A 22740-nucleotide genomic window follows, 5' to 3' on the forward strand; every position below is an offset into this window, starting at 1 on the left:
AAGAAACAGTCACCTCTCCCAGCCTTTACAGACTGGCTTTGTACAGAAGACTTTCACAATCAACCTGGCTAGAGAACCTGTGGGTCCTTCAAACATTTTCTGGGGATGCATCTTCTCTGGGCCTAGGCACATAATTTCCCAGTTAGAGCTTTGCCAGTTTCTTTTTCAGGAGTTTATAATCTCTTCCTCCCTCTAGTGTTTATCTGTGGTACCACAGGTTCTCTGATGCTGCAACAAGCCACTAAGCTCTTTTGTTCTCTCCAGCCCCCCAGGCATCCAAAGTATGCTGGTTCTGTTACTGCCTCAAGTCAGGGGAGACAGAAATTAATCACTAGGGTAGCCCCTTTAAAAGTTGTAACATTGTATGCACATTCCACTCTTCTCCCCACCCCCACCCCAAAAGAGAAGCTGTGAGTTGGGTACTTTGTCCTAATCATGCTGACCTGAGCCAACCTGTCTGTGGCACTGCCAGTTCTCTGTTGCTGCAAAGAGCAGCTGAGCTCTCTTTAACTCTCCATGGTCTCCAGCAATTGAAAGTATGCCGATTCCCTGTCAGTGGTCAGAGTCAGGAAGGACAGATAGCAGTCCCTCAGGTAGCCCCCCAAAAGTTAGAACACTGGACACATTCCAGTCTTTCCCTCCCAAGGGGGATACTTCAAGCTGGACTTTTCCTCCCAATCCTCCCAAGCCAGGCCAGCTTAGGGGAGGGGCTACTGTGGTTGATATGAAATGGCTTTCTTACCCGTTTCGATATGGCTATGCTTGACTTTGAGTTTGCCAGGGGTATTGTGACTTTGTAATTGATTTCTGAAGTCTCATAAAGTCTCTTTGGGTCATACACTATTTTTAAGTTAGTGTCTCTGTGGAGGAACAGGACTAGGGCTTCCTATTCTATCTTGCTGACATCACTCCTCAAGAATTTTTTAAATGTTTATTATTTATTCAGTTTTCCTCTTTTGGTAATGACCTGCTTATATAGCTTGTCCATTTCCATACTGGAGTGTTTGCCTCTTTATGAGTGATTTGCAGGAGGCATTTCTATAGTTTGCATACTAGTCCTTTGTCTGTTTTACAAGTTGCAAATATCTTCTACGTCTGGCTGCTCGTTTCTATTTGTTAACAGCTTTTTTTGTTTTTGTTTTTATTTATTCTTAGCTGAATTTTAAGAAATCAACTTTACCTACATTGGGAGTTTGGTGTGGGGTGTATGTACACATTGCATCTTATTGATTTTTGAAGTCCCCTTCAGTAATTTTTAACTCTATTATTTAAAAGATCCATTATTCAACATTCACCTCAAGGCTAAATCAAAGTCTTTACCTGACGTGTAAATGATGGTAAGTGCTTTCCATGCACCCTACGGGCTCTTCTTATTACTTTTTAAGGTATACTTTATATACCACAAAATGCACCTATTTGAAATGTACAATTCAAAGATTTTTAACAAATTACTGACTTGGACAACCATCATCATCATCATCATCATCCACTTTCAGGACATTTCCATCACTTCAAGATCTTTTGTGCTCATCTGCAGGAAATCCCTGTATCTACCTCTAGTCCCAGGCAACAACTAATCTACTTTCTGTCTCTATAGTATGATTTGTCTATTCTGGACATTCTATAAGCATGGAATCATACAATGTGTGGTCTTTCATGACTGGCTTCTTTCACTAAGCATTATGTTTTTGAAGTTCACACATATTATAGCATGAATCAGGAGACTGTTCCTTTTTTACTGAGGAATAGTATTCTATTGTATGGACATACTATATTTTGTTTATCCATTCATGAGTTGATGGATATTTGGGTTGCTTCCATTTTTTGTCTACTATGAATAATGCCACTTTGAACATTCATATACAAGCATTTGTGTGCTTATTAGCCATTTGTATATATATTTTTGGTGACATGTATTCCAATCTTTTGCCTATTTCATAACAGGGTTATTTGTCTTATTACTGGGATCTTTGTATATTCTGGGTATGAGCCCTTTATCAGATGTATGATTTGAAAATACTTTCTCACAGTCTATGACCTGTCTTTTCATTTTTTAAAAAGTGGTAAAAGATAATTTTTTATTTGTTTATGCATTCACTTGCAGATGGTCCTTTGGATTGTTTCTGGTTTTGAACTATTACAAATAAAGCAGCTATGAATATATAGAAATATTTGTGAATACTTATATTTTCATTTGTCATGACAATACTCAAGAGTGGAATTGGTGGGCTCAGTGGTAAGTGTATGTTTAACTTTACAGTAAACCGCCACACTGTTTACCAAAGTAGTCACCCCACTTCACATTCTTAAAAACAGTGTCTGAGAAATCCAGTAGTTCCATATCCTTTCCAACACATAATGTGAGTGTTTTAAATTTTAGTCATTTGAGGGATTGTATAGTGGTATCACATTTGGTTTTTTTTCTTGTTTAATTTTTTTTTTTATTGTGGTAAAACACACATAATAGTTATCATTTTAACCATTTATAAGTGGTAACCATTCCATGGTATTAAATACATTCACCTTCTGTCACCACAGTCTATACCCAAAGTTTTAATCATCTCCAACATTAACTATGTACCTATGAAACAATAAATCCATTCCCTCAAGCCCCTGATAACCTCTATTCTGTTTCCTACCTCTATGACTTTGCTTATTCTAGGTACCTTATATAAGTGGAATCATAGAATATTTGTCCTTCTGTGGCTGGCTTATTTCACAAAGCATGATGTTTCCAAGGTCCATCCACGTTCTTGCATATGTAAAAATTGTTTTCTTTTTTATGACTGAATAGTATTCTTTTATATTTATATACCACATTTTGTTTATCTGTTCACCTGTTGATGGGCACTTGGTTGTTTCCACCTTTTGGCTATTGTGAACAATGCTGCTATGAACATTGGTTTACAGGTATCTGTTCAAATCCCTGTTTTCAACTTTTTGGAATATACACCAAAGAGTGGAATTGCTAGGACTTATGGAAATGCTATGCTTAACTTTTTGAGGAACTGCCAAACTGTTTTCCACAAGGGCTGCACCATTTTACATTCTCATCAGCAATGTATAAGGGTTTTACTTTCTCTACATCGTTGCCAACATTTGTCATTTTCCATTTTGTTTGTTCAGTTTTTAAATTATAGCCATCCTACTAGGTATGTTGTGGTATACCACTGTGATTTTAATTTGCATTTCTATAATTGGTAATTTTAAACATTTTTTAATGTGCTTATTGGATAGTTGTACATCTTTGGAGGACTGTCTAGTCAAGTCTCTTACCCATTTTTGAACTGAGTTTTTTCTTTTTGTTGAGGTTTAGGAGTTCTTTATATAGTCTGGATATTAGTCCCTTATCTGATATATCATTCCCAAATGTTTTCACTCACTTAGTAGGTGTTGTCTTAATATTAATGAAATCCAATTTATCTACTTTTGCTTTGTTTCTTCTGCTTTTGGTGTCATATTCCAAAAATCCCTGCCAAATCTAATGTCATGAAGATTTTCTCCAGTGTTTTCATATAAGAGTTTCATAGTTTATTTTAAGGTGCTAAATGCAAAGGATTCCTAAAGGCTGACGGCAAAGACCATTTCTGATAGAGCTTTAATTGCCAATAGCTTTACAAAAAAAAAAAAGCCACAAATTTCTTTGGCCCCCAGATCCTCTTACTGAGTTGTTAAAAATGAAATGCTCACCAATAAAAACAACTTTGAATTCCTTCATATAGTGAAGAAACATTTTGTAATATGATTAACTGACTTTTAATTTGTCTGAATCTGTTTGATTTGTTTAGTCTAGATTTTGGAATATTATGTTTCTTAAAACAGGTTATTTGTGTACATCAAATATCTATTGCCTTGTAAATATTCTGATCGTGTATGTGTGTGTCTGAACGATACACACTCACACTGAGCTGCACACTTCTTCCTTTTGTGTTCCATACTGCATATGTGGGGCTTTTTACTCAATGGGTGCCCAAGAGTCATTGCATGATCTACTTACTGACCTGAGAGTTGAGAGAACAGTAATTAAAAAAAGAAAATTTGTAAAACTTACCAATTTGCCATGTATCCCCTGAAAATAATCTCTCCACATAGAATACAACCATAACTATGAACATGCATTTCCTAAGAATTATAAAATTTTTCTCTCATAACCAAACTGATACATTTTGAAACTTGAGAATAGGGACGTTTAGTTTAACACCTACCGCCTTTGAGTGTTAAATCCATTAAGATGATTCTCTCTGAGTTCAGACACTAATGATAAAACCATCTGTAAAACAAAATCAGTTGCAGGTTAACTCACGCTGCAAACAGGATTACATCAGTTCTATTTTTCTTGATGTGAGTGATATTTCCGTTGAGATTCCCTACTCTCTTCCCCCACCAATCCTTTCCTTGTCTTACTTTGTCAAAGCAGTGCCAAGTCACATTTACTAATAACTTGGATTTTATATTTAATGTCTGTTACTCCATATTCTGATGTAAGCAAATGAGTAATAGACAAGTCATTGATTTCCCCCAAATTAAAACCAAACCTATTAAAAATAAAACCATGTTAGAGTTAGCTTACTTTTTTTTCTTTCTTAACTTAGTTCTTTATTCTTTTAAAATGCTATTCATGTATAAAGCTTCCAAAAGACAGGAATAGTTAATAAACATTAAAAATCTCATAACATTTTTTAGAAGAGCTATGTTAAGACCATAAGTTAAAATTTCTTGAATTTGGCTAAAATTTAAGGTAGACGAAATCACAGCTTTAATACTAAGATGTAAATATATAATACTATTTACAAGATTGTTATTTATTGAATATTTTGCTTTAACATAAAATTCCTATCAGCTTATTTTTAAATATGAAATTTGTCCAACAGTAAAAGGCTGTGTTTATATTGGTTAAGGAAATCTTTTCTCCCAAAAATCTTTGAGAGTATAAATGAGATGTATGTGTTAAGGGACAGAGAGGTTGGTTGATTTAGAATAACCTCTCCTGGTTTCCTTCTTCTTTCTCATAATCTCCCATCTCACATTTTTTCCTTACATGGCCATAAGTCCGCCCAAGGTAAGAAGAGATAAACATAGAAAAGTTAAACATCTCTCCTGGAGAAGTGAAATATTTCCGTTTACCTTTTTTGCAGATGGTACATTAAGCAACGAAAATTTCAATACTAATAAATTAAAAATACTCACATTTTTAAGTAAACCAGGATAGTAATCTGTGGGTGCATACCCAAGAACTTGAGTAAAAAGATCAACTTCTTTTATATCAGATCTGAATGTGGAAAGTATATGAGATAACAACCCCTAAAAAACATAAACAGAAAGAGAAAAAGATCTTAAAAGTGAATGTAAGTCCCCATTATATATAATGCCTAGAATCTGGGTCATTTGTAAATGGGGTGGGTCTCTATGAAATGAATAATCTTAATTTGTCCAAATAACCCAGGTCACTTTGATTCAGATATAAAGAAGAAATAAGTTAGTGATAAAATTATTACATTAAGTAAATTTAAACAAATACTAACAGTGAAAAAAATGTGTAACTAATGAACAGTGCTTTAACCATATTAAAAATGTGATCTTTACTGTTTTCAAACTCAGGAAAATATTTTTATCAGAGTAGAGATGATAATTTAATACATAACAAGGAACATACCACAAATCACAAAGGAAAGATTATGCAATAAATGGTGCTTGGAAAACTATTTGAAGAAAATTAGATTCTCACCTTACGTTATTTATCAAAATATACTTGAATTTACTGTAAATTAAAGAGATCAATGTAAAACTGAAATAAAATAATAAACAAGAAGAAAATACAAGTACTTTTCACATGTCTGAATGGGGAAGAACTTTGTAAACTGAAAATCAAGGGAGCAAATCACTGATCGTTCTAAATTAAAAAACAAAAAAACTCTTGTGTTTTCCAGCGAATAATATAAGCACAAAACTATGAAGAATATTAACAACAAATAATACAGACATATGTAATCAAATTAGTGTGCAAAATACCATATGACAAATACTAAGAGCATAAAAAAGGAGTATGAACAGATAATTCCTAAAACAAAACACAAATGCCCAAGAAACACATGGATAAATGTTCAGCCTCATAACCAAAAGGCAAATTTAAATATCAACATAACATTTTCCACTAAATGAATTAAAGAGTTTTAAAGACATGAATACCTAATGCTAATCTGGGTTCTCTGAAACAGGTACTCTGTGTGAGCTTTTGGAAAAATACAAATGGGATCCACACATCACTGCTACTGTGAACTGCACGAAGGCACCTATAGAGTGTAAGCAAGTGTAACACAAACCATACCCACGCCCAAGCTTGGACTGCCAGGGCTATGTCTGCCTAGATATTTGTAACATGAAGACACCTGATAGGTTGGTAGAGGCGTACTTTATAGAAAACAACTTGAGAATGTATATTAAAGGTTTTAAAAGCATTCAGAACTTTTAACATACATTTAAGGAAATAAATCCAAATATCATGATGGGGATTATGCTCAAAGATGTTCACTACAGTGTAATTTCTCATAGTAAAAAATGTCTAACAGCAGGGAATGATTAATTTATAATACCCTCAATACCATGGCTCACTGTAAGCCATTAAAATGCTTATAAAGAATTTATGACAGCATTTTAAATGGTTATAATGTTAAATGAAGAAAGGAAGATGCAAAATTGTATATACAGAAATGATCTTATCAATATAAAAACAATCCAGACATGGGAATGAAAAAATAATGGAAGAAAATATCAGCAAATGTTAACAGTCTCTGGGATGGTGCTAGTACGGGTTTATATCTTTTTTCTTCTTTCTACTTCAGTACACTTTCCAGTTTCGTATATTTGTTTGTACTACTTTTTAATCAGGAAAAATATCTTTACTTTCTGAAAAGTGTTATTTGGAAATATTTTATGTTTTAACAACAGCTTTATTGAGATATAATTCTTATACCATAAAATTCACCCCTTTAAGTGTATAAAACCCAGTGGTTTTTTGTATACTCATTAGCCAGCCGACAGTCATTTTAATTCTTTTTTTAAAGTCTTGTACTGCATTTTGTGAGTACACATTACAAGATAAAATGAATTTGTATAAATGTGTGTGAGTTCATACACAAATACTTAAGGCAGTCAAATCTAGGGAAGAGGCTATGCATCACTTCAGTCACGGGTAGGCCCCACGAGGCTGGGGCAACAAACACACCAGTTAACACAAAAGGGCATATATCACTAATCCATCATGTCACTCTTTTCAACTCTATCATAAACTATTTCACATATTCAAAAGATATAAAATGACAGATTTTGCCCACCATGTAACTTAATAAAGCATTAGAAACACCAAGGAAGACTTCTGTGCCATCTCTCCTTTTCCCCACCACAATTCTACAGCAGTCCTTCCCCCTGGGGAAAAATCTACCCCAATCTGGTGTGCACCCTTTCGTGTGGACCATGGTACTTTCTCCCTGTGAGCTCAGACTTGCCTCAGTATCCTCAAAACAGAACTCCAGGCAACACTACTAAGTAATAGAGATTGAAACCTGCTGTCCTTACATGAGATCCCATTTACTGTTTTCAAATTATAAGAGTTTATAGCAAGCTAACAAAGTAACTTTGAAATATTACTACTCAGTAGAAGATATTCATGATTTAAACAACAACAAAAAAAGGCCCAGCCACATGCATAATGTGATTCACAAAAAATGAAACAACTGGAGAAGGAGAAAAACAGAAAATTTACAGAGTTAAAGTGAACTTTTTAATAAGGTATAAGATAATGAAAAGGCTCCTTCTAGAGTGAAGAAAAGTCTGGATGGAAGCTACCTGCATGTATTGGCCTTTTTTTCCTTTCAGTTCAAAGCTGTCCTTTATAAATACAGAAAGCAAACAGGAGCTGACAATAGCCCCAGGAGAGTTCATCTCCCAGTTATTTTCAAACACTAAGTGCAATCTGGGTGAGATCAAGCAGTTGTGGTTAGGTTGGCAGAGCCAGGAGAAGTAAATTACAGCCAATGTACCATCCTTTGAGAGGCGGTGTTTACTGGTGGATTCTGCTTCGTTCACCACAGCAAGGAGCACACATGGTGCTCTCAGCAAGTGGGACCTGACTCCCTGTGTGGGGTGCAATGTAGGTGTTCTGGTGAAGGAAAGTCCAGGCTTGGCCAACCATATGCCGCATCCATGTAGAGGTGCCCACACCAGACCAGGCAGGGGGAGGGAGGAAGCCCAGTTTCCTTATTTGGAAACGAGGCAGCCAATGGTTCAGAGTCAGGAGCAGTCTGGGTTTTTCACAGAGGAGGTCAGTCTGATGTTAGATGGAGGGAGGGCAGCACTGGAACTGCTTAACTTTCTGCTACCAGACTTCTGGCATTCTATTTAACAAACATTTAAAGCACTTATATGCTGGGAGCTGTTCTATCAATATCAACTCATTTAATCCCCACAGCCTATGGGGTAAGTGCTACTATTAAATGTGTTATAGATGAGGAAACTGAGACACACTGAAAGTAAGTAACATGCCCAAGGCTGGTTACCTACTCTGTGGCCAAACCTTGTAGGGAATCTCCCTGTATGCATTCTCCATGAAGCAGCTAGAATAGGTTAACAATGCAAATCTGATTGGTATTCAGCTTAAGACTCCCAATAACTCTTATGGTGAAGCCCAAACTTCTCTCCAAAGGATGAACCTGGCCCCACTGGTTTTGCAGCCCTTGCCTAGGGCTGACTTTCCCTCACTAGCTTGTTTGGGGCCCTGAAGGCTCTTTGGTCCCCCAAGATTTTAGTATGTTCTAGTCCATTTACCTGGTTAAGTGTTGCTTCTTGAGGGAATTCTAACAATTATAACAACCAAAGTTTTTTGAGTGCTTACCATGAGTGAAGCACTGGGCTACATTCTCTAAGTATGGCATATCACTTAAAGTCCCATAAATTCAGTTTTTAATACAATTCAATTAAGCAAAGTTTCAATTAAGCCACCTAGAAACCGGTGGCTGCCATCATAATTCACTTGATTGACTTTTTTTTTTTTTTTGATTGACTTTTAAAAATTAAAGCATGAAGTACTACAGACCCAGTTGAGATAGAAAGTAACACACTGTATGCACAATAGAAGAAAACCAGTTTCAACCCGGTAACAGTTAAGGATCAGCTAAGATTGTAGGTCTTAAGGAAAACCATGTAAAGGCTTTCCCTTGTAATCCAGTGCTGCCCAGAAGCACTCACATGCTGGGTGCTGGACCAAGGCATGGAGGCTGTCTCCCCAAAACTGCATGGGTTACTCCGGTAGCTGAGCCAATGAAAGTTAAAAAAAAAAAAATCTAGGACACTCAATAGATTCAGAAGGTGCAATCAGGGACTGTAAATAATTCCTGAGTAATGTTTAAAATAGCCATAAACAGTTTCCTCGATAGTATTCACAACACCTGCATTATACAAGCTGACTATAATGCTTAAGGTCTTGGAAAGACGAAAATAACTTAACTGGCAGACCTCTCTTGGCTTAAATTCCCAAAATGATATGGTTAGAAACTGATTTTTTTAAAAATCAAATGCTATAAAGATTAGTTCCCCACCCTACCTCTTGCTCTGTTTAAAAAAGAAAAAGAAAAACAACCCTATACCTTAATACTCAGTGTTGGCAAGGATGTGGTAAGGGGCACTCCATTGCTGTTGGATGCACAAATTTTTTTTTAAATAAATAAATTTATTTTTTATTTACTTATTTACTTATTTATTTTTGGCTGCGTTGGGTCTTCGTTGCTGCGTGTGGGTTTTCTCTAGTTGCGACGAGTGGGGGTTACTCTTCCGTTGTGGTGTGCGGGCTTCTCATCGAGGTGGCTTCTCTTGCTGCGGAGCACAGGCTCTAGGGCACGCGGGCTTCAGCAGTTGTGGCACATGGGCTTAGTTGCTCCACGGCATGTGGGATCTTCCCAGACCAGGGCTCGAACCCGTGTCCCCTTCACTGGTAGGCGGATTCTTAACCACTGCGTCACCAGGGAAGTCCTGGGAGCACAAATTTGTAAAGCCTTCCTGGGAAGTCACTTGATAATATGTAACCAAAGCATTGAAATTCATATCCTTTTATCCAGTAATTTGATTTCCAAAAATATATCCTAAGGAAAGATTTAAGTTCATGACAGTATTACTTATAACAGTGAAAAACTAGAAGCAACCAAAGCACCCAACAACATTGGATTGGTTGAATCCATCATGGTTTATCCAACAGCATGAATCACATTGTAAAAAAGATATTTAATGACATAGGAAAAGACAATGTAACATTAATTTGAAAATCAAGGTGTAAAAACTGTATATTCAATGTGATATTAATTTTGTATGCAAAAATATACTAGGAAGAAACATGACAGTTAACATATATTATTTCTGGGAGTGATTTAAAATTTCTTCTTTATACTGCTTGTATTTCCAAAGTTTCTACAATTATCATCTTACTTTTTATCATAAAAAAATGTTTTGTAAAATGCAATTACGCGCTTTAACTTATGTGTTTTTTTCTCATAATTCCCTAATACAAATTGCTATGAAGGGACACAAGAGTTTTATCCCTGGATGAAATAAGCATAAGTCCTAGAAACAACATACTGAGGCCTGGCTATGGTTGCATAACTTCAAAACAGACACCTTAAACTTTAGACCTCCAAATCTCTCTTTTAAAGTAAACTTAAAAATTGATAAGGACTTCTCATAGCTAAGAATAATTTTTCTTACTGCCACCTAGTGGCAAACATTCTAAAGAAAAAACCATTAAAGATTCTGTAGGCACTGGCCCTTGGACAAAAATTAATTCCTACAGTCACAAGATAATTGACTCATTTTAAAATGCTGACAAAGCAATCTTGGAAATCTTCTACTCCAACCCCCTCATTTTACTTATGAGGAAGTGAGCTTCTAAATACATAAATCATTATCTACAAAAAGATGTGCATGTATATGAATAGGCTCCGATTTGAAAGGCATAAAGAAAACATGCAAATGCAACACGCTGACTAGTGATCTAAAATCCTTCAAGCGTGGAAAGTGCAGGAACCAACACAGCTGTGCATAAAACATTTTAAGCCCAATTTTGATTCATGTACGAGTTTGAAGAACTCTGCTAATGTTTGAAAAGCCACTTAAAACTGCTTATACCATGAGTGAACTTTTGAGAAGAAACGTTTTAAATAAATCAGGGGAAAATCCATTTCCCTTGTTTTCAGGTGTTCTTTCTCGTCCTAGTCTCATTGTATCTGCTCCGTCTTGTAACAGGCAGCACATTCACAGGCGGGTTAGTAAAGCTGGAGCTATGAGGCTGTGGTTTGGCGCAGGGTATGGGTGTGGAAGAAGGGCTGTGGTTTATGCTCAGGCAAAGGGTTAGGAGAGCCAAATTGTGGTCAATACTCTTGAACTGAGACAGAGCACATATTTTATACTTCTCCAAACCATTTCTTCATCTGATCATTAAAGTCCTTTAGAATTTCCACCACTTTGGTCTCTACTACATCTATCTCTTTACACATAATATAAATAAACTTTTGTAAACAAGGATCCCTTATTCATTCATTCATTCATTCATCAACAAACATATATTAAGTATGATATGCATTCAAGCCACTCTACTGGGGCTATTGTGATAAGAAGTTCCCTACAATCTGATGAAGGGAGATAGAGATGGAAATATCCATAATACAAGACAGAATGCACTAAGTGCTATAATGAAGGGGTAAGACAATCACTGTGGAAACAGAGGAAGTAATGATTAATTCTAACTGTAGGGTTTCAGAGTGCTCCCAGAGATGATGACTTCTGAGCTGATTCTGACAGCTAGGGAAGCAGAGAAGGAGAGAGGAGAAGGAGGTACAGGAAAGAGAGGGTAGGTAATGTTGGCTGCGCTAGACAGAGAAAAATGACTAGAGGGATTAGAGAAGGGTGGTGGAAAAGTGGCCATGGTGTGTGGGCAAAGACATGGGAAATGTTCCTGTAACCCCTACTACTCCAATCCTTCACTGGATTCCTAAGCATAGCCTCCTCTACAGGGCCTCAGCCTACCTGGTCAAACTTACTTCTCCTGAGGAGGGACCTTCAAGATGGTGGAGGAGTAAGACGTGGAGATCACCTTCCTCCCCACAAATACATCAATAATACCTCTACATGTGGAACAACTACTGAGCACCTACTGAATGCTGGCAGAAAACCTCAGACTTCCCAAAAAGCAAGAAATTCCCCATGTACCTGGGTAGGGAAAAAGGAAAACAGAGACAAAAGAATAGGGACGGAAAAAAAAAAAAAAAAAAAGAATAGGGACGGGACCTGCACCAGTGGGAGGGAGCTGTGAAGGAGGAAAAGTTTCCACACACTAGGAAGCCCCTTCACTGGCAGAGATGGGGAGTGGGTGGGGGGGAAGCTTTGGGGCCATGGAGGAGAGCGCAGCAACAGGGGTGCAGAGGGCAAAGCAGAGAGATTCTCACACAGAGGATCGGTGCCGACCAGCACTCACCAGCCCGAGAGGCCTGTCTGCTCACCCGCCGGGACGGGTGGGGGCTGGGAGCTGAGGCTCAGGCTTCGGAGGTCAGACCCCAGGGAGAGGACTGGGGTTGGCTGCGTGAACACAGCTTGGAGGGGGCTAGTGTGCCACAGCTAGCCGGGAGGGAGTCCGGGAAAAAGTCTGGAGCTGCCTAAGAGGCAAGAGACCATTGTTTTGTGGTGCGCAAGGAGAGGGGATTCAGAGCACTGCCTAAACGAGGTCCAGAGATGGGCGCGAGCCGCGGCTATCAGCACGGACACCAGAGACAGGCATGAGACACTAAGGCTGATGCTGCAGCCACCAAGAAGCCTGTGTGCAAGCACAGGTCACTATCCACACCTCCTCTCCCGGGAGTCTGTGCAGCCCGCCACTGCCAGGGTCCCGTGATCCAGGGACAACTTCCCCGGAAGAACACATGGCGTGCCTCAGGCTGTTGCAACGTCAGGCTGGCCTCTGCCGCCACAGGCTCAGCCCACGTTCCGGACCCCTCCCTCCCCACAGCCTGAGTGAGCCAGAGGCCCCTAATCAGCTGCTACTTTAAGCCCCTCCTGCCTGGGCGGGAACAGACGCCCTCAGGCGACCTACACGCACAGGTGGGGCCCATCCAAAGCTGGACCCCAGGAGTTGTGCGAACAAAGAAGAGAAAGGGAAATCTCTCCCAGCAGCCTCAGGAGCAGCGGATTAAATCTCCACAATCAACTTGATGTACCCTGCATCTCTGGAATACCTGAAGAGACAACGAACCATCCCAAAATTAAGGTGGTTGACTTTGGGAGCAACTGCAGACTTGGGGTTTGCTTTCTGCATCTAATTTTGTTTCTGGTGTTATGTTTATTTTAATTTAGTATTTAGAGCTTATTATCATTGGTAGATTTGTTTATTGATTCGGTTGCTTTCTTCCTTTTTTTTATTATATACATATATATTTTCCTTTTTCTCTTTTTGTGAGTGTGTATCTGTATGTTTCTTTTTGTGATTTTGTCTGTATGGCTTTGCTTTTACCATTTGTCCTAGGGTTCTGTCTGTCGGTTTTTGTTTTTTTTTTTTAAAGTATACAGTGTGCTCTTCTTATTTACTTATTTTTGGCTGCACTGGGTCTTTGTTGCTGCGTGTGGGCCTTCTCCAGTTGCAGCGAGTGGGGGCTGCTCTTCGTTGCGGTGTGTGGGCTTCTCATTGCGGTGCGCGGGCTTCTCATTGTAGTAGCTTCCCTGGTTGCGGAGCACGGGCTCCAGGGGCAGGGGCTTCAGTAGCTGAGGCAAGCGGGCTCAGTAGTTTTGGCTCATGGGCTCTAGAGCGCAGGCTCAGTACTTGTGGAGCATGGGCCTAGCTGTTCCAAGGCATGTGGGATCTTCCCGGACCAGGGATTGAACCCGTGTACCCTGGATTGGCAGGCAGATTCTTAACCACTGCACCACCAGGGAAGCCCAGCACTCTTTCATATGTTTGCAAATTTCTTTCCTATATGGCTTGAAAGAAGACAGCTGGATTCTTGTATTTACTGCTGCATTTAATTTGTTGCAATATTTTTTTTTGGTTGAACTATACGGAGAGTCTAGCCCCACATAGATATGTAGTTTTCAAAGGCAGGAGTATTATAATAGCTTCTTCACACAATTACACACATTCTTCTTTGATACTACCCCAAAATTTATCAAGCACTGCTCACCCTTTTTCCTGCAAGCCTATCTAGGAATGCAGGTAAAGCTGCCTGCCATAGGTCTAGGGGGTGACGGGTGGTCTCTACCATGAGAAGGGCTGAAATTATCCACAATTTACTAGTCAAGCCTTACCCTGAAAGCTGAAAGTCCTCAAAGAAACTTTTACCTTTAGTCCTAGGGTTCTGTCTGTCCGATTTTTTCTGGTTTTTTTTGTTTTTGGTATAGTTTTTAGCACTTGTTATCATTGGTGGATTTGTTTTTTGCTTTGGTTGTTCTTTCCTTTTTTTTTATTACTTTCATTTTTTTATTTTTAATATTTTTTTAATTTTTTATTTTAATAACTTTATTTTATTGTTTCCTTTCTCTCTTTCTTTCTTTTTCTCCCGTTTCTTCTGAGCCGAGTGGCTGACAGGGAATTGGTGCTCCGGCCATGTGTCAGGCCTCAGCCTCTGAAGTGGGAGAGCCAAGTTCAGGACACTGGTCCACCAGAGACTTCCTGGCCCCATGTAATATCAAATGACGAAAGCTCTCACAGAGATCTCCATCTCAACGCTAAGACCCAGCTCCACTCAACAACAAGCAAGCTACAGTGCTGGACACCCTATGCCAAACAACTAGCGAGACAGGAACACAACCCCACCCATTAGAAGAGAGGCTGTCAAAAATCATACTAAGTTCACAGACACCCCAAAACACACCACTGGATGCGGTCCTTCCCACCAGAAAGACAAGATCCAGCCTCATCCACCAGAGCACAGGCACCAGTCCCCTCCACCAGGAAGCCTACACAACCCACTGAACCAAGCTTAGGCACTGGGGGCAGACACCAAAAACAATGGGAACTACCAACCTGCAGCCTGCGAAAAGGAGACCCCAAACACAGTTTAAGTCAAGCAAAATGAGAAGACAGAGAAACACACAGCAGATGAAGGAACAAGGTAAAAACCCACGAAGAACAAATAGGCAGTCTACCTGAAAAAGAATTCAGAGTAATGATAGTAAAGATGATCCAAAATCTTGGAAATAGAATGGAGAAAATACAAGAAACATTTAACAAGGACCTAGAAGAACTAAAGAGCAAACAAACAATGATGAACAACAATAAATGAAATTAAAAATTCTCTAGAAGTAATCAACAGCAGAATAACTGAGGCAGAAGAACGGATAAGTGACCTGGAAGATAAAATAGTGGAAATAACTACCGCAGAGCAGAATAAAGAAAAAAAGAATGAAAAGAATTGAGGACAGTCTCAGAGACCTCTGGGACAACATTAAACACACCAACATTCGAATTATAGGGGTCACATTAAATGCACCAACATTCCAATTATAGGTGTTCCAGAAGAAGGGGACCCATATGGGACATTAAACGCACCAACAATCGAATTTTAGGGGTCCCAGGGACAACATTAAACGCACCAACATTTGAATTATAGGGGTCCCAGAAGAAGAGACAACATTAAACACACTGGGACAACATTAAACGCACCAACATTCGAATTATAGGGGTCCCAGGGACAACATTAAACACACCAACATTCAAATAATAGGGGTCCCAGAAGAAGAAGGGAAAAAGAAGTAGTCTGATAAAATATTTGAAGAGATTATAGTTGAAAACTTCCCTAACATGGGAAAGGAAACAGTCAGTCAAGTCCAGGAACCACAGAGAGTCCCATACAGGATAAATCCAAGGATAAACACGCCAAGACACATATTAATCAAACTATCAAAAATTAAATACAAAGGAAAAATATTAAAAGCAGCAAGGGAAAAGCAACAAATAACATACAACAGAATCCCCATAAGGTTAAGAGCTGATCTTTCAGCAAAAACTCTGCAAGCCAGAAGGGAGTGGAGGACATATTTAAAGTGATGAAAGGGAAAAATCTACAACCAAGATTACTCTACCCAGCAAGGATCTCCTTCAGATTTGACAGAGAAATTAAAACCTTTCCAGACAAGCAAAAGCTAAGAGAATTCAGCACCACCAAACCAGCTTTGCAACAAAAGCTAAAGGAACTTCTCTAGGCAGGAAACACAAGAGAAGGAAAAGACCTACAATAACAAATGCAAAACAATTAAGAAAATGGTAATAGGAACATACATAACAATAACTACCTTAAATGTAAATGGATTAAATGCTCCAACCAAAAGACACAGACTGGCTGAATGGATACAAAAACAAGACCCGTATATATGCTGTCTACAAGAGACCCACTTCACACCTACGGACACACACAGACTGAAAGTGAGGGGATGGAAAAAGATATCCCATGCAAATGGAAATCAAAAGAAAGCTGGTGTAGCAACTCTCATATCAGACAAAATAGACTTTAAAATAAAGGCTATTACAAGAGACAAAGAAGGACACTACATAATGATCAAGGGATCAACCCAAGAAGAAGATATATAACAACTGTAAATATTTATGTACCCAACATAGGAGCACCTCAATACATAAGGCAAATGCTAACAGTCATAAAAGGGGAAATCGACACTAACACAATAATAGTAGGGGACTTAAACAACCCATTTTCACCAATGGACAGATCATCTAAAATGAAAATAAATAAGGAAACACAAGCTTTAAATGATACATTAAAAAAGATGGACTTAATTAATATTTATAGGACATTCCATCCAAAAACAACAGAATACATCTTCTTCTCAAGTGCTCGTGGAACATTCTCCAGGATAGATCATATCTTGGGTCACAAATCAAGCCTTGGTAAATTTAAGAAAACTGAACTCATATCAAGTATCTTTTCCGACCACAACGCTATGAGACTAGATATCAATCACAGGAAAAAATCTGTAAAAAATATACACACATGGAGGCTAAACAATACACTACTAAATAACCAAGAGATCACTGAAGAAATCAGACGACATCAAAAAATACCTAGCAACAAATGACAATGAAAACACGATGACCCAAAACCTATGGGATGCAGCAAAAGTAGTTCTAAGAGGGAAGTTTATAGAAATACAATCCCACCTCAAGAAACAAGAAACATTTCAAATAGACAACCTAACTTTACACCTAAAGCAATTAGAGAAAGAAGAACCAAAAAACTCCCAAAGTTAGCAGAAGGAAAGAAATCATAGAGATCAGATCATAAATAAATGAAAAAGAAATGAAGGAAATGATAGCAAAGATCAATAAAACTAAAAGCTGGCTCTTTCAGAATATAAACAAAATTGATAAACCATTAGCCAGACTCATCAAGAAAAAAAGGGAGAAGACTCAAATCAATAGAATTAGAAATGAAAAAGGAGAAGTTACAACAGACACTGCAGAAATACAAAGCATCCTAAGAGTCTACTACAAGCAACTTTATGCCAATAAAATGGATAACCTGGAAGAAATGGACAAATTCTTAGAAAAGAACAACCTGCTGAGGCTGAACCAGGAAGAAATAGAAAATATAAACAGACCAATCACAAGCACTGAAATTGAAACTGTGATTAAAAATCTTCCAACAAACAGAAGTCCAGGACCAGATGGCTTCACAGGCAAATTCTATCAAACATTTAGAGAAGAGCTAACACCCATCCTTCTCAAACTCTTCCAAAATATAGCAGAGGGAGGAACACTCCTAAACTCATTCTACGAGGCCACCATCAACCTGATAACAAAAGCAGACAAAGATGTCACAAAAAAAGAAAACTACAGGCCAATATCACTGATGAACATAGATGCAAAAATCCTCAACAAAATACTAGCAAACAGAATCCAAGAGCACATTAAAGGGATCATACACCATGATCAAGTGGGGTTTATCCCAGGAATGCAAGGATTCTTCAATAGACGCAAATCAATCAATGTGATACACCACATTAACAAATTGAAGGAGAAAAACCATATGATCATCTCAACAGATGCAGAAAAAGCTTTCAACAAAATTCAACACCCATTTACGATAAAAACCACCCAGAAAGTAGGCATAGAGGGAACTTTCCTCAACATAATAAAGACCATATGTGACAAACGCACAGCCAGCATTGTTCTGAATGGTGAAAAACTGAAACCATTTCCACTAAGATCAGGAACAAGACAAGGTTGCCCACTCTCACCACTATTATCCAACATAGTTTTGGAAGTTTTAGCCACAGAAATCAGAGAAGAAAAAGAAATAAAAGGAATCCAAATCGGAAAAAGAGAAGTAAAACTGTCACTGTTTGCAGATGACATGATACTATACATAGAGAATCCTAAAGATGCTACCAGAAAACTACTAGAGCTAATCAATGAATTTAGTAAAGTAGCAGGATACAAAATTAATGCACAGAAATCTCTTGCATTCCTATACACTAATGATGAAAAATCTGTAAGTGAAATTAAGGAAACGACTGCAACATAAAGAATAAAATACCTAGGAATAAACCTACCTAAGGAGACAAAAGACCTGTATGCAGAAAACTATAAGACACTGATGAAAGAAATTAAAGATGATACCAACAGATGGAGAGATATACCATGTTCTTGGATTGGAAGAATCAACATTGTGAAAATGAGTATACTACCCAAAGCAATCTACAGATTCAATGCAATCTCTATCAAACTACCAATGGCATTTTCACAGAACTAGAACAAAAAATTTCACAATTTGGATGGAAACACAAAAGACCCTGAACAGACAAAGCAATCTTGAGAAAGAAAAACAGAGTTGTAGGAATCAGGCTCCCTGACTTCAGACTATACTACAAAGCTACAGTAATCAAGACAGTATGGTACAGTCACAAAAACAGAAATATAGATCAATGGAACAGGATAGAAAGCCCAGAGATAAACCCTCGCACATATGGTCACCTTATCTTTGATAAAGGAGGCAAGAATATACAATGGAGAAAAGACAGCCTCTTCAATAAGTGGTGCTGGGAAAACTGGACAGCTACATGTAAAAGAATGAAATTAGAACACTCCCTAACACCATACACAAAAATAAACTCAAACTGGATTAAAGACCTAAATGTAAGGCCAGACACTATAAAACTGTTAGAGAAAAACATAGGCAGAACACTCTATGACATAAATCACAGCAAGCTCCTTTTTGACCCGCCTCCTAGAGAAATCGAAATAAAAACAAAAATAAACAAATGGGACCTAATGAAACTTAAAAGCTTTTGCACAGCAAAGGAAACGTATAAACAAGACGAAAAGACAACCCTCAGAATGGGAGGAAATATTTGCAAACGAAGCAACTGACAAAGGATTAATCTCCAAAATATATAAACAGCTCATGCAGCTCAATATCAAAAAAACAAACAACCCAAGCCAAAAATGGGCAGAAGACCTAAATAGACATTTCTCCAAAGAAGATATACAGATGGCCAACAAACACATGAAAGGATGCTCAACAACACTAATCATTAAAGAAATGAAAATCAAAACTACAATGAGGTATCACCTCACACTGGTCAGAACGGCCATCATCAAAAACTCTACAAACAATAAATGCTGGAGAGGGTGTGGAGAAAAGGGAACCCTCTTGCACTGTTGGATGGGAATGTAAATTGATAGAGCCACTATGGAGAACAGTATGGAGGTTCCTTAAAAAACTAAAAATAGAACTACCATATGACCCAGCAATCCCACTACTGGGCATATACCCTGAGAACACCATAATTCAAAGAGACATGTACCACAATGTTCACTGCAGCACTATTTGCAATAGCCAGGACATGGAAGGAACCTAAGTGTCCACTGACAGATGAATGCATAAAGAAGATGTGGCACATATATACAATGGAATATTACTCAGCCATAAAAAGAAACGAAATTGAGTAATTTGCAGTGAGGTGGATGGGCCTAGAGACTGTCATACAGAGTGAAGTAAGTCAGAAAGAGAAAAACAAATACTGTATGCTAACACATATATATGGAATCTAAAAAACAAAAAAGAAGGTTCTGAAGAACCTAGGGGCAGGACAGGAATAAAGACGAAGACATAGAGAATGGACTTGAGGACACAGAGAGAGGGAAGGGTAAGCTGGGACGAAGTGAGAGAGTGGCATGGACATATATACACTACCAAATATAGATAGCTAGTGGGAAGCAGCTGCATAGCACAGGGAGATCACCTCGGTGCTCTGTGTCCCCCTAGAGGGGTGGCATAGCGAGGGTGGGAGGGAGACACAAGAGGGAGGGGATATGGGGATATATGTATACATATAGCTGATTCACTTTGTTATACAGCAGAAACTAACACACCATTGTAATGCAATTATACTCCTATAAAGATGTTAAAAAAAAACACAAAAACTTATTTCTCCCAATCTTTCTCTTTGATCCCTGTGATTTGGTAACATCAGACTCCCTGATGGTCACCAGACTCACCCAGCCCTTTCCCACTGCCATACCATTTCTTTCTCCTGAGAAACCCAACAACCCTCACTCATCTCTAGCTACCAAAGGTATACCAGTCTTTCAAAATCCATCTTTCTCCAAGATTCCTGTTCCAGTTCCCAACAGTATGAGATAGAATTCTCCTGAAATTTCCATGGTATCCTATTTGTATTTCTCTCGCAATGCCTTCCAAGTTCTGCCTTGTAGTTATATTTCCCCATTCTACTCGTTTGCACACAGGCTCTCCAAGGAAAAGACTGTCTTACTAATATTTATATTCTTTAGAGCAACTGTTAACTTGCCCTTGGCATTTCACACACTAGGTGTTCAATAAACCTTAGCTGAATCAAACTCATTAGAATGAATTGCTCATTTACACTCACTGAACAATAAAATTATTGCAGGATTCCTTTGTGACCTCATTACAGTACAAAATGATAAATCTTTTCACAATTTCCTAAGTTTCAGTCCATGAAATACCCACATAATACTGGAAAAAAACATTACATTGCTATGTACTTTTACTTCAAAGAGTTTTACTTAATTTCGTAACACTGACTGGAACCTGGCACATTGATGTGGATGTAATTTCATTGAATAAAACACTGCTTTGGTGCAACTCTGCCTGTGGCAACCTATAAGTATGCCACAGTATTAGAGCACCCAGAAGGGACAGGAGAATCAGTAAGTAGCAAGGACCATCTTTGCTGAAAGGGGCACTGGAAAATTACAAAATTATCTCAGATATGCTTAAATAAGAATTATACATTTGAAAAACTTTTTTTCCTTAGCAAACCCAAATAAGAAAACAAACCTTTTGTTAGTTCAATCCAATTTATTCAATTATTTTTGGCCCAAAAATTTAATCCTCGAGGTACAGCACAACATGTTTAATCTTCTCTTGTCTCAAGCTTTCACAGAAGTATCTGGTGTATTCAGACCTTGGCCAGCAGAGATGCTGCCATTTTGAATATCTGGCAGGTTCTTTTACCATATGAAATACCTGTGCCCAAACACTGAATTAGTCACTTTCTTTTTTATGTTCCCATGACATTTTATGTAAATATCTAATAAAACATTTATATTCTTATCCTGAAATTGTTTGTTTACTTAAGCAATATTAAAATTCCCAAATTACTAAATCACTGGTAAGTGATTTAGATTTTTCTAAATTAGACACCATAGTGAAAATTGTCTAATTTTCTTAATAACACAATCTTAAATTATCATTTCTCCCTGCCAAAAAAGGCAATCTAGAAACTAGACCAACATGTAAGCATCAACTAAATATATTACTTCACTGAAAAAAAAGTTGCCCTCTATAAAGTACTAAAATGGCAAGAAATGCTCTGTGCACAGCACTACATAACAAAACAAGAAAGAAAACAAGTGTTATAAAACTTAAAAAAACACATAGTAAAGACCTGCATAAATGGAGAGATAAATCAATACTATGGTCGTATCAAGAAAAATTCAATGTCATAAAGATGTCAATTCTCTGTCATACAGACTCAATGCAATACCATCAACAACCCTAAATATGTTTTTTAGTGGAACTTCAGAAGCTTTTCTAAAATTTCAATAGAAAAGCAACTGGCCAAGCACAGCACATGCTAAGGGAAGAAGAAAATTATAGAAGTAAACATATAGGGTAACTCCATTTCTATGAAGTTCAAAAACAGGCACACTAAACAAGATGCTGATCAGGGGTACATATACAACGGGCAGAACTACATATTCTTCAAATTACTTCTGGATGCAGGTTCTAAGAAACAAGGAATAAATCAAATGAAATATTTCACACCATCACAACAGCTATTCTGTGCCTGTTAGTCTGACGCACCCATAATTCTGAGACTTCTCAGGAAGGAAATATTATTATGATGTAGTTTCACTTCCAAGTCTTCTAAAATCTGAAATCCTTAATATCTGAAATTATAAGGAAGAAGACTTCATTATATAAGATATAATGCATACCCATTGCTGATAAAACTAAAAAAATATAAGATAAAAATTGCTTGAAAACTTATTTAGAATTCTGTTAGTTAAAATTTCTTTAAGCTTCCGTGTATTTGTTATTTCTATAAATTAAGAATTAAAATATAGTTCAACATGTAACTGGTACACCCAATACTAGAATAATCTATAGTTAAGATCAAGAAGAAATGAATCCTAAACTAAGGTATAGGTTTATT

General features: G+C 37.8%; 1 protein-coding gene across 6 annotated transcripts in view; it reads right to left on the minus strand.

Annotated features, from left to right (window-relative positions):
- The window catches only part of FANCC (FA complementation group C), a 272443-nt gene that overhangs the window by 77737 nt on the left and 171966 nt on the right, over positions 1-22740 (minus strand). For all 6 annotated transcript variants that reach the window (XM_068553567.1, XM_068553564.1, XM_068553565.1 and 3 more), the window contains 2 exons: positions 5188-5301; positions 4206-4270 (listed from right to left, as the gene is read on the minus strand). In XM_068553567.1, coding sequence (XP_068409668.1) covers positions 4206-4270; positions 5188-5301 — 179 coding nt within the window. The remainder of the gene's footprint in view (positions 1-4205; positions 4271-5187; positions 5302-22740) is intronic.

This window comes from Eschrichtius robustus, chromosome 10 (assembly GCF_028021215.1).
Source record: "Eschrichtius robustus isolate mEscRob2 chromosome 10, mEscRob2.pri, whole genome shotgun sequence".
NCBI lineage: Eukaryota > Metazoa > Chordata > Mammalia > Artiodactyla > Eschrichtiidae > Eschrichtius > Eschrichtius robustus.